Here is a 13,670-nt window from a genome sequence, read left to right as displayed (position 1 = left end):
AAGACAAGCGTGGGTTAATGAAGACCAATTCTAACCCGGATTTCACGGGTCTTGAACGTAATGGCAACAACAATGCATTATTTAATAAAGCCAGTGTTATATAGAGATGTATCATGTAACTGGTAACGTGGCCATACATTTACATGAACACCCGGTGTCATCACAGATTTTCAGTGATCCATTGGCAAAATGTTTTGTTGTTTCCTTTTTGAGGTCAATGGAATCTGTTTCGGGGGACACTACGACTAGTCATTCTCTGACATTGACGTTTTAAGTTTTAAAATGAAATAAATTTGATAAATTTAATTCCGCGTATAGCATGCTAGAAACATTCACTTTATTCAAAAGTGCGGAAAAGGTGTTTTCCTTGATGATTCAAGTGCCGGCTATGTTTTGTCTGAATAATTCAAGCCTCGTTGTAATCAATAAGTGGTTGCCCCTTAATTCGTCCACCCTTTCACTGACGTACTTACTGAGAACACCGGATGGCCATCGCATCTTCATGGCTCCCCTCGTACCGCTTCTGAATTCGACCCACTCAACAGCATTGCCACAATACATGAACTTGCAAGATGCGATTATTTGCTTTAGCTCCGGCTCCTCCATTGTGTAGTCCCAAATATTCAAATGCGCCAGGTCCCCATCTAGTCCGTATGTGACGTTGAACAACACTTTATCCTTCGGGCGTGATGACTGGCCGAGAACGAATTCCCCGCCCAGTGGAACAGGTCGTAGCACTTTGTCCATCACACCTCTGTGTCGGCTTTCCCCATTGAGAAACAGTGTCCATCTGCCGTCTGGAATTACAGACCGCGGTTAGTGAGTGAGTTTAGTTTTACGCCGCATTGTTTGTTGTTTAACGCCAAACTCAGCAATATTCCAGCTATATGGCGGCGGTCTGTAAATGATTGATTCTGGGCCAGACAATCCAGTATTCAAGATCATGAGCATCGTTCTACGCAATTGGGATACGATGACATGTGTCAACAAAGTCAGCGAGCTTGACCACCTGATCCCGTTAGTCGCCTCTTACGACAAGCAAGGGTTACTGAAGAGCAATTTTAACCCGGATCTTCACGGGTTCAGACCGCAACGAACATTGAAACAGTTATACACATGATGATGAATTGCAGTGTGCATTAAAGCCGGGGAAAGAACGTATACACTTGAAAAACGGATTTGACCCAAACATTACAGGCATTACCAAAACACGTCCCCGAAACACGTCAGGTTCAAAACAAAACTTTGACCGTCTTAAATACATGTTCATCACCATCGAATTGTCATCTTCGTGTTGTATCATGTTTAGACACCCTAACACATGGGGTGTACAACGTGTGTTATCATGCAGTTCACGATGATAACGTTTGTGTGTTGTTTATTCATTTTCCAGCTCTTTGACGGCGATCTTTAAATAATCTAGTCTGGAACATCGAACAATCGCAATCGGGATACGATGGCATGCGTCAACTAACCAGAGGGCCTGCCTGACGACCCGGTCCCGTTAGCCGCCTACTACGATAAGCATGGGTTGTTGAAGATCAGTTAAACCCATTAAGATTTCAGACGTTTACCACTTTCGTGAAACCAATGATCAGTCTAGGACATACCAAGGATGGTAATCCGGGTGAAACTCGGAATCGAACCCCAGACACACCGGCTACCCGTCCGACTTCAAGTCTTCATATTCAAACCTTCACCACCGAAATGTTAGCATTAGGTTACTCAGTCCCCTTGCCCAAAATCCAGCAACTCAAAATATACTGAGGGAAACAATTAAGGGAACACCACTTCATGGCAGTGTTCCTTTATTTATTCTTCGATTTCCTCCCACAGCGCTATTCAAAGCTGGTGATGAAAACTGGCAATATTAAATGAACGCTTGAATTTTCCTGTGTTCCCGTAATTTTCTCTCTCAGTATATATTGAGGGAATAATGATTTGGTCCGAACCTCTTACCTCAGTACGTCGCCCTCTGAGCAATTTGTACCCAATATAGCAGACAGAGGGCGAAACGTCACGTGAATGTAGAGATTGGTCACCTTTAAACTGATGACCGAGTTCTGTTCGATACGGAACCCTTTTCAAACAGACTTTTCTTTGTTTGATCTTTGGGTCTTGAAAACGTATGTGTAGGTCAGGAGTAGCGTTTGTTCAAGATGAAGGTGAATAGCTATACGTAACGATCCACTATGATATTGGTTTCAAATGGTAGGTGTTACGTTTTGCAAACAGACTTCAAACAGCCCCAGAGCTGCGAAGGGACATCAATGAATGGCCAGAAACATAGCAGTCTTTAGGGCACACAAGGGACTGAAAACGATTTCCTTGTGTTAAGAGGCTTGTATGCATACTGCGATATTGCCATTGATCAGACGCTCAATGGTTATAGATTCGACTTGTGAGTATATGGTGTTATGCGTACGGGAAACGGATGTGTATTCTGTGAAGTCTGTTTGCCATTGATTCTGGCCAATGAGTTGGTGTAATGATGCAGAGATCTAAGGTTTTAGTATTCCTGCAGTGTGTTGCAAAGAACACTTCAATTATTGGGCGACCATAAATCATAATAAACAGCCAGACTAAAAATGCACTAATGTGTCCTGGTGTCTAAAAATGAAACACAAGAAATGGTTACTCGATGGTGATGTATGTGATGACGATGATTACCCTGTTTCGGCGACTAACTAAACCTCGTAACGTTTTGCTATTGTTTATTTCGTTCTGGCCAAATCCGTTTGTAAGTGAAGACCTTTTTTACACGTAGGTGTATTTCAATGCTTCAGATTGCCATTGTACATTGAGTGGAACTGCATCGAATACTGGAAACATTTCCACAGAAATATCAAGTAACTCCAAGGAATGTGATTCCAATTATCCGACACGTAGCGCTACACCAAAGTTAATCTGCGTCGATGCTGACGATGCTGTTGATGCTGAATGTGTTTGGGCATTCCTATATGAAGTAGCGTTCATTACAGATGTACATTGTAAATGTAATATCACAATATGGGACCGTTCATAATTTATGGCTAGGGGGTGATGATGATTTTATGGGGGAGGGGTCGGGGGTCACCCATATTGTTCTGGGGAGGTAGGGGGTCATCAATTTTATACACATGTACTAGGAGGGTCCGCAATTTTGTATATTAAATTATTAAAGAATGATGCTTAGAAAGTTTGGGAAGTGGGGGTTGGGGGTCATCGACTTTGCACATGATAAATGCAGGGGTGGTTGGGTGTCACTTTGAACATAATATGTTAAAGATTTTAACTTTTCGCTGATAATGGGGAAAACTGCCAAAGATATTAAATATTTTCCATTCATTGTACATGACTCTCTATATGAATCATCTTCATCCCCCTAGACATAACTTATGAACGGTCCCTAATCATACGAGAGTAATACTCTAAAGTTTCAAGTTGAAGATACGTTTTCAATTAATTAACAGACCCTAAAATACCTACTCGATGATGTCCATGTCCACATGATGTGGTACCACACGTGGGGGTCAAGTATTATCTCTGTGTCTTCCCTCTGACCCCAGATTTCAAATTGCAACGTTGGGCCGCTCATCATGCGCAGAAGGTTCTCCGTGTCGCCATGTTTGTATGACAGAATAGTCCCCGGATGAAGTGGGTCGCTTACGTTCATCCAAAAAGCAATGGTAAAATCGTCTAATTTTGGAAAAGCTTTTCCAAGTAGCAAGGTGTATCTGGCAGGGGTTTGGGCCTTATATTCAAATCTGGAATCGATTGCTGAGGCTGCAAAAACGAAATGATACTTGAGTAAATCATGAAAGAGCACTCGTGGTGACGATAAAAAACGGAGGTGACATGAAATCGTTAGTAAGAGGTGGCGATACCTCTTACAACCGCAGCCCATCACTCGACACAGATAGCTGATAAAATGTAGAGGGTTATGGTAATTTTAGCGTCCTAATGCATGCCGTCTGGCCCTGTTTCCGCTAAAGCAAGAATGGAAACCTTTGAACAAGAGTAAAGGCTACAAGGCGTGACGAGGGGGCATCGCAAAATGCAAGGAGGTTGTTGGAGCTACAGCAGTCTAAGACATGCAGTTCTTCACTGTCAGATTCCTTTGTTGTCTGTAGACCTATAGATCTGAAAGATATTTACCATGGGAGACTTACGCAGGGTCCGGAGAGCTTGGGTACTTAAGGGTGGTATTACATTTGCCGTCGCATTAACAGTGGACACGGGCCCCGCTAACGTTGTAATGAGAGGTTAAGGGGGCACATTCGTTGTAGTCCCTATCGATAAAATACAGGTTTGGCAAGAAAAATCTCACCTTGACAATTTGATAACGCAAGTATAGTTATAACTCGTAGATGGATTTCCATCGAAATGGAAATGGTATTTTAGCGTTAGGATAGACGGATGGACATCGTAATAGAAATGAATTGCCCCTAAATATGTTTAATAGTGTATGATTTGCAAAGGGCCACTATCCCCTTTAAGGGAAGTTGTGATAGCAGCAGGATTAAGATCAGCTGATTAAATTATGTTACTGTCAACAATGTAAAAGCTGGTAAATTATTGCAGCAATCTATTGAGACATGTGGCCGGAAATGTCAGTTAACGTACCAAGTTAGAATAATTCTTTTGTTACAGTTATTGGAAACGTTATGGCTCAGTAGAAATTACCTCCATTTCCATGATAATAGAAGAACTTAATAATAATATATTTCTATGTTTAGTTATACAATGCCCTACTGGATGCAATGTTAAACTACCTCCATCTGAATTTAAGCAAAAAAAGAAGTAAAAAAAATCCAGATTTTGTACAATATCGCAATTTAGCCCATTTTTCTGACTAAAACAAATGTATTAAAAATTCTAGATTACCCCTTTTCACGGATAACCTCTCGCGAGGATGATCCCACATACCACAGTTACATATAGTCAGCAAGGTCATGCAATGGAACTGCCAATATTGGAGTTAGCTATGTTGGTTATAACGGGATTGTATAACAGTACTTACACATGCACATGTAGGTGTTCCAGTGGAACCCAGGGCCACACTCGCACCCATACCCGTCGGGGTGGTCCACACACTCGGGGATGGTGTAGTAGAACGGGTGACAGTCGTACGGTGGCTTGATGTCTGGAACCAAGAAGAAAACACATCCAATAGCGAAAACCCGTTTATTCGGACAATAAACTTTGATATGAAACGCCCGGAAAAGCAAATGTCTAGATAAACAAATCACGGTTTATTAATTATGATTTGCTTTCTTATAACAATGTACAGTTGAACCCCGTTTATCCGGACATTTTGGTTACACTCAGAAATCGTCCGGATAGCGAGGCGTCCTACTAACTGGATCAGACAAGCAAAACGTATTGCCGATGTATATTGAACATTTATTCATGTACATGTATATATATATATATCAATAAATCAATAGTCAATATTTACAACTGTGCAACGATATTCAAATCATTGGTCATCAGAAATCAGCTTTTTAGCCCCGTTTCACATTGCGATCTAAGGTAATCGTAATTCATAAGCTTACGGTCATCGCTGCGCTCTAGGGAACCGGGGGAGAAAAATTTTAATTTAAGACTTCCATAATCATGATAATTATCTGTCTAAAGAAGCGACCATTGTGCGATTCCGACTGAGCCAGAAAGCTATGTTTGCGAATCACCATCAAACAGCAGGTGAGCGTATCCTGTCCCATCGTGTCATTCGTCACATGTTAGTTTTGTGTGTGTGTATATATGTTTGTTGTTTAACGCCGCACTCGGCAATGTCCGGCAATGACTGCAGTCTGTGAATAATGTTGACAAGACGGTTGACTGTTTTATGAACAACGATCCACGCCATTGGTGGTCCATCATCGGGCGACCCCATACTTTTAGCCACTTCTTACAACAAGCATTGGTTAGGTTCTTGAGAGGCATTTAGAAGTTGGTGTTCAAATAAAACGCAAATATTATGTTCTTCTTTATTGTATTGGTTGCTGGGAATCTGGCAAAGATATTTAATTTAAAAAGTATAATCTGATGATCAAACATGTTCCCAAGGAGCCCATTCCATAAGTTGCGGTATTTTGCATATATACTGAGCGAAACAAATAAGGGAACACCACTTCGTCGCAGTGTTCCTTTATTTATTCTAAGATTTTCACCCACAGTGCAATACAAAGTTTGTCAAGAAACCTGGAAAAGGATAAAGGGACACTTGTACTTCCATGCGTTCCTTTATTTGTTTCCCTCAGTATATTTGCAAAGTGTACTGACATTTGGGCAGGGTACACTCCAGTTCCTACCAAGTATCATCAATACATGATGCTGATTCATACACATATGCTTATGATATAGTCGGAATCGTACAATGGGCACTGAGGGTTTTATTTATGGACGATAAAAAGTTTCTTGTCATTAATTAACAACACATTAATGCCCTGTGCCAGCTGATATAGACAGACAGCTCCAAGATGTATAAACAAAACCTGATGTGTTGAACTTTGATGTATCGAAAGGAAACTTTATCCTTTCATAAGCTTATTCATCATTTTCGATTGTGTCAAAACCCGGTTAACCCGAAGTATGTACTTTGGTCCCTTCAGCGTCGGGATTTAACGCTGCCTTAAACACTATGATTGTTTTATCAGGGTGTGTCACCTTAATGCCCAAAGAGGAAACTCAAAGAGGGGGCTCAAAGAGGGGACTCAAAGAGAGGGGGCTCAAAGAGGGGGCTCAAAGAGAGGGACTGAAAGAGGGGGCTCAAAGAGGGGGCTCAAAAGGACTCAAAGAGGGGGCTCAAAGAGGGGACTCAAAGAGGGGTCTCGAAGAGGTGACTCAAAGAGTGGGCTCAAAGAGGTGACTCAAAGAGTGGGGCTCAAAGAGGAGACTCAAAGAGGGGACTCAAAGAGGGACTCAAAGAGAGGTGACTCAAAGAGAGGGGACTCAAAGAGTGGGGACTCAAAGAGGGGCTCAAAGTGGGGGGCTCAAAGTGGGGGCTCAAAGAGGGGCTCAAAGAGGGGGCTCAAAAGAGGGACTCAAAGAGAGGAATCAAAGAGGGGACTCAAAGAGGGGGCTCAAAGAGGGGATCAAAGAGGGGACTCAAAGAGGAGCCTCAAAGAGGGACTCAAAGTGGGGGCTCAAGAAGGGGACTCAAAGAGGGGCTCAAAGAGGGGCTCAAAAAAGGGGACTCAAAGAGAGGAATCAAAGAGGGGACTCAAAGAGGGGGCTCAAAGAGGGGACTCAAAGAGAGGACTCAAAGAGAGGACTCAAAGAGGGGGCTCAAAGAGGGGACTCAAAGTGGGGGCTCAAAGAGGGGGCTCAAAAAGGGGACTCAGAGAGAGGAATCAAAGAGGGGGCTCAAAGAGGGGACTCAAAGAAGGGGCTCAACGAGGGGACTCAAAGAGAGGACTCAAAGAGGGGGGCTCAAAGAGGGGACTCAAAGTGGGGGGCTCAAAGACGGGGCTCAAAAAGGGACTCAGAGAGAGGAATCAAAGTGGGGGGGCTCAAAGAGGGGCTCAAAAGGGGACTCAAAGAGGGGGGCTCAAAGAGGGGCTCAAAGAGAGGCTCAAAGAGAGGACTCAAAGTGGGGCTCAAAGAGGGGCTCAAAAAGGGGACTCAAAGAGAGGAATCAAAGAGGGGGGCTCAAAGAGGGGGCTCAAAGAGGGGACTCAAAGAGAGGGCTCAAAGAGGGGACTCAAAGAAGGGGGCTCAAAGAGGGGACTCAAAGAGGGGACTCAAAGAGGGGACTCAAAGGGGGCTCAAAGAGGGGGGTCAAAGAGGGGACTCAAAGAGGGACTCAAAGAGGGGACTCAAAGAAGGACTCAAAGAGGGGACTCAAAGAGGGGGCTCAAGACGCAAGACGTAGGTTTTACAAGTATTATTTACACAAGTGTCCATGACATACAAAAGAACCAAGTCGAAACCCACTCCAACTCGTGCTTCCTGGGACCCTCTTTCCCTCTTATATCTGTAGACTTGTCAGTTACCAAGTCTAGGATGATGTGATTGTGGTGAGACTGACCTTGGTACCAGGAACATACTCAAATATATTCGTGTGATAAAAAACCCATAGTATCACGAGGCACTAAAGGTATCTAATGAGCCAGCACCACGCATGCAGCACGTCTCTGCATAATGAATGCAGATTGCATTATTGAACTAAGGATTGGTGCACAACGTGAGTTCAAGGCTAAGAATATACTCGGCATTGGCCGATAGACTAGTGGTATCTCGAAGGAGGTTTTGACGACTGTTTACAGGATTCTGGTGGTCAGGATGATGGTTCTCGTGTCGTCAATAAAAGCGACAAAACAAACTTTCCATAACCATCAGAAACCTATGCTAAATAGGGTACATTGTACTATTGCGTCAATATCAAGAGCATGCCTTTATGAATCACTATCAAGTGATGATACCATGAATATACCCAATCGGTCGTACATGTCATAAACACACGTAAAGGCACGTCATTTGTTCACACGAAAACACGGGAAAATATGGTACAATCAAAACAGGGAATTGGATAAAATTAAATATTATCGGATATAATTTTTGTCACTGTTGCTTCAGATTTGGAAATGTTATCCACATGTCTAAAGTATCATAAAAGTAAAGCAGTACTAAGACCTTGAATGTTGAATCATTTATCAAACAATGTTTAAACAAAAGTAGCCATACACTCTTTGAAATGTTTGCAACCGAGTGTCCACTGCTAGATGTGTTGCTGAGAGAAGCTTTCGAAGATGTGATGGTCATTTACAGCCCGAGCATGGCTGACTGTTTAAGTTTCAAGTATAAGGCGGATGCATCCATAAGGAAAAAGGAACGTTCATGCTAGGCCAACTTCACACTAGCTACACGCCCAATTTCACGGGAAAATCTGCATTAATGTCTGATTGAAGGTCTCATATAGTGTTTTTCAATATCGTCGCCGTGGTAACCACACATAACATCGATGGTAACGATTTGAAGAAACTTCAGCTGTTTCGAGGAAAAGTAGAAAATATTAAAAATCATCTCTCCACGTTAGAACTCGGTTTAGAGATTTTCAAATGACATATGAATTATGGTTAGCGCATCGTGGTTGTCTTAGGCCTGTGGTACTAATTAACTGAGATAGAACATCATAGGTGAGGTGAGGTGAAATTGGGTTTAACGTCGTGCTTAAGAATATTTCGCTCATATGACGATAGAACATCATAGAGCACGTGCATTACAAATATATATGTACGTACAGATTATACATGAGGTGAAGCGTTTCTTACTTTACTTGCCTTAGCATACGCATTGACGGGTAGTGAGTGGTGAGTGAGTGAGTGAATTAATGAATGAACGAGTGAGTGAGTAAGCTTTTATGCCGCTTTTAGCAATATTCCAGCAACATCACGGCGGGTCACAAGAAATGGGCTTCACACATTGTACCCATGTGGGGAAACGAACCCGGGCCTTCAGCGTGACGAGCGAACGCTTTAACCACTAGGCTACCCCACCGTCCCTTGACGGGTAGTGTCAATGGAGCTGAATACGTTATCTGGTATCATCACGAATGTGGTAGTGGTTCATGAAAACAACCTTGTGACAATGACTTGTGCTTTCTAAAGAAGTCAGAACCATATGACGTGAGAACTTACTGTTCATTATGCTAATCAGTGCTATGTGCAAGCTTGATATCAAGATGGAGGCCCTATTGTTGTGTTTACAGATTAAAGTTTAGACAGAAGGGTAGAACGTTCATGAAACAATCAAGCGCATACGTACGCATCATTATGAGTAAGTGAGTGAGTGAGTTTAGTTCTACGCCGCTTTTAGCAATATTCCAGCAATATCACGGCGAGGGACACCAGAAATTGGCTTCACACATTGTACCATATGCGGAATCGAACCCGGGTCTTCGCCGTAACGAGCGAACACTTTAACCACTAGGCTACCCCACCGCCTCCGCGTCACTATGAACTGTATGTGAAATGTCCGTGTATTCTGGAATAACTGGCTGAATGTATCACTCCACTCTGAAAGGAACATTTCAGAAGCACTTTATCTTTAAAACAGTTCCAGCTCTCTTACCTGTCTTAGCGGAAGACTGCACAGCACCTACAACCACCACCAACATCAGCAGCAGCAACATCGTGTCGTTCTGTACTGATCGCTACCTCCTTCTCTTATCATCAGCCATCGCTTCAAAAGGCATCATTTCGTCCAGAGGAACAATTCATGCCGAATTATGAAATACGTATATTCTTCATCACCCGCATCTTAGGGAAGATCTGATGTGGCCGAATCTACATCTCTACAGTCCATAACCAAATCGTGTCTTGTCCTCCAGACTTGACCATTAGACCTTGTCATGTGATGGTCCAGTCAGAATCTTCCATCTGAAATAAAATCAAAGAGTATTGGTCCGTGGAGAACATATCATTGGTCACGTTGATCTGGTCAGCGGCTCTGGAAACAGGATCAGAGATGGCAAGTCTCAAAGGACCTGATTTACGACGTTTATGGGACTGTAGGTGCAATTTAAACGTAATCAGCGTTGTTTGGGAGATTTGGGAGAAGGAGATATGTGATGATGGGTTTATGGTTGTCCCATACATTGATCAAACGAGACAGAAGTAATCACCCTTTAATCAGTGGTGTAAATCTCTCCTCTCGAGTCGAGATCAGATGACTATGTCTGACATTTGCTAACATTTGTTAACAGTTGTTACCCAAGTAGTATCCGACCACATCTCTATCGGGTACTCTACTCCTAATGTTGCAATGGGATATACGATATTGTCTCACACGTGAGTGTAAATGACATTGCAATGAAGAAATCAATAAAGTTTCGTGAAAGTAGTGACTCAGATTTAACCATTTTATTTAATCAGTATCCCTTGGAGCGGTATTTCAATATGAATGGATCGAAGCTGGACTAAAATAGCATGAGATGCAAATGGATTTAAGAGACAGATTTAGAGATCTCCGATTTTTAGATTTTCATCATTATTCACAGGTCAGCACAACATTCTATGGTCTTATTTTAACAGTTTAAATTTTCGTTCCTTGACGTTCAACTTTATTACATTAGATGCAACATGATTATGTCAAGATGAACGCAACTGATACAAGTGGTTATCAGGCATCAGAATGCTTGAATGATTCCACTGCGTTGATTGACACTAGGTCCGTTTCAAGTAGCCGTCAAATATGACCTCCATTGTACTTGTAGAACTTATCAAACCTGATTGATTCCTGTCAATATTTCTACACCCATCAGTCGTTTGTATGTATATCTCAGTATCTATCAAAATATCATACTGATGATCAAGTTGATAAATTCATGGAAAGAATTACGTAAATGTCATAGTCGTAGCAATGCTAATTTATAAGCCACCAAGGCATCGATGCAAGTAACACAGAAATCAAACAATCAATGCAAATTGAACACTCATCAAGGCATCAATGTCAATACCACAGTCACCAAAGCACCAGTGCAAATACCACAGCTAGCAAGGCAACAATGCAATAACACAGGCACCAAGGCAATAGCTAGACCAACATGCCATCAATACAGATGCATTGACCACCAAAGCATCAATGCAGGTAACACAGCCACTTAGGCATCGATGTCAATACCACAGTCACAAAAGCATCAATGCAGGTAACATAGCCACTTAGTCATCGATGCCAATACCACAGTCACAAAAGCATCAATGCAGGTAACATAGCCACTTAGGCATCGATGCCAATACCACAGTCACAAAAGCATCAATGCAGGTAACACAGCCACTTAGTCATCGATGCCAATACCACAGTCACAAAAAGCATCAATGCAGGTAACATAGCCACTTAGGCATCGATGCCAATACCACAGTCACAAAAGCATCAATGCAGGTAACACAGCCACTTAGTCATCGATGCCAATACCACAGTCACAAAAGCATCAATGCAGGTAACATAGCCACTTAGGCATCGATGCCAATACCACAGTCACAAAAGCATCAATGCAGGTAACACAGCCACTTAGTCATCGATGCCAATACCACAGTCACAAAGCATCAATGCAGGTAACACAGCCACTTAGGCACCGATGCCAATACCACAGTCAAAAAAGCATCAATGCAGGTAACATAGCCACTTAGGCACCGATGCCAATACCACAGTCACAAAAGCATCAATGCAGGTAACATAGCCACTTAGGCACCGATGCCAATACCACAGTCACAAAAGCATCAATGCAGGTAACATAGCCACTTAGGCACCGATGTCAATACCACAGTCAAAAAAGCATCAATGCAGGTAACATAGCCACTTAGGCACCGATGCCAATACCACAGTCACAAAAGCATCAATGCAGGTAACATAGCCACTTAGGCACCGATGCCAATACCACAGTCACAAAAGCATCAATGCAGGTAACACAGCCACTTAGGCACCGATGCCAATACCACAGTCACAAAAGCATCAATGCAGGTAACATAGCCACTTAGGCACCGATGCCAATACCACAGTCACAAAAGCATCAATGCAGGTAACATAGCCACTTAGGCACCGATGCCAATACCACAGTCACAAAAGCATCAATGCAGGTAACATAGCCACTTAGTCATCGATGCCAATACCACAGTCCCAAAAGCAACAATGCAGGTAACACAGCCACTTAGGCACCGATGCCAATACCACAGTCACAAAAGCATCAATGCAGGTAACACAGCCACTTAGGCACCGATGTCAATACCACAGTCACAAAAGCATCAATGCAGGTAACACAGCCACTTAGTCATCGATGCCAATACCACAGTCACAAAAGCATCAATGCAGGTAACATAGCCACTTAGGCACCGATGCCAATACCACAGTCACAAAAGCATCAATGCAAGTAACACAGAAATCACAGAATCAATGTAAATTGAACACTCATCAAAGCATCAATGTCAGTACCACAGTCACAAAAGCATCAATTTAGGTAACATAGCCACTTAGGCATGGATGTAGGGCTTCAACGAGTCCATTTTTTTGGACTCGAGTACTCGAGGGGTGAGACTCGACTCGGACCCGAGTACTCGAAATTCATACCTTTCAAGCAAACGATCAATTGTCAAGATACTTACCTAATCATTTTAAGAAGTGAAATCTCAATCGATGTATAATATTTACTCTCATCTGCAGACTTGTAACAAATAATACCATACAGCCACACCATGTGAGGAGTAAACTATTTAATCTAGGTGTTAATAAAAAACATTATCAGATGGGTTAAAGAATTCAGGGTACATAGAACTCAGTATGTCAGTGTCAATGGCTATCAATCTTCTTTTCTCTCAACCTCTACTGGAGATCCACATGGCTGTGTTCCTTCATCCGTACTCTTCGTTTTGTATACTTATGACTGTTACTTGTCAATATATGACTTGTTTACTGTGAAATTTGGATATGACGCCACTGTTACTTGCCTAATTTCTGATTCTGAACATTATTATCGTCAAGGCATTGACAAAGCCGTAATGACAGTTTTTTATCAAACCTTTATTCAAAGTGTGTTGACCTACAATTTTCTATGTCGGTATGGGGATCTGTCTCATCGCAACAAATACAGACTTTTCAAAATTGTTCATACTGCTTGCAAAATTTCTGGAGTGTATTTCGAGTATAGTCAAAAAAGCAGCTAACATTAGATTTGATAGTTGACATATTTGATC

At 42.3% G+C, this 13,670-nt stretch overlaps 1 protein-coding gene across 1 annotated transcript in view; it reads right to left on the bottom strand.

Moving 5' to 3' along the window:
• The window catches only part of LOC124282267 (cadherin EGF LAG seven-pass G-type receptor 1-like), a 142,791-nt gene that overhangs the window by 75,998 nt on the left and 53,123 nt on the right, over positions 1–13,670 (bottom strand). The window contains exons 2-5 of the mRNA XM_046718221.1: positions 10,057–10,364; positions 5,003–5,125; positions 3,469–3,765; positions 474–797 (exon numbers count right to left, since the gene is read on the bottom strand). Coding sequence (XP_046574177.1) covers positions 474–797; positions 3,469–3,765; positions 5,003–5,125; positions 10,057–10,117 — 805 coding nt within the window. The 5' untranslated portion in view covers positions 10,118–10,364. The remainder of the gene's footprint in view (positions 1–473; positions 798–3,468; positions 3,766–5,002; positions 5,126–10,056; positions 10,365–13,670) is intronic.

This window comes from Haliotis rubra, unplaced genomic scaffold (genome assembly GCF_003918875.1).
Source record: "Haliotis rubra isolate DU_JTF1 unplaced genomic scaffold, ASM391887v1 Scf297, whole genome shotgun sequence".
Taxonomy (NCBI): Eukaryota; Metazoa; Mollusca; class Gastropoda; order Lepetellida; family Haliotidae; genus Haliotis; species Haliotis rubra.
Note: the sequence above shows the minus strand (reverse complement) of the source record. Positions and strands in the feature narration are given on the sequence as shown.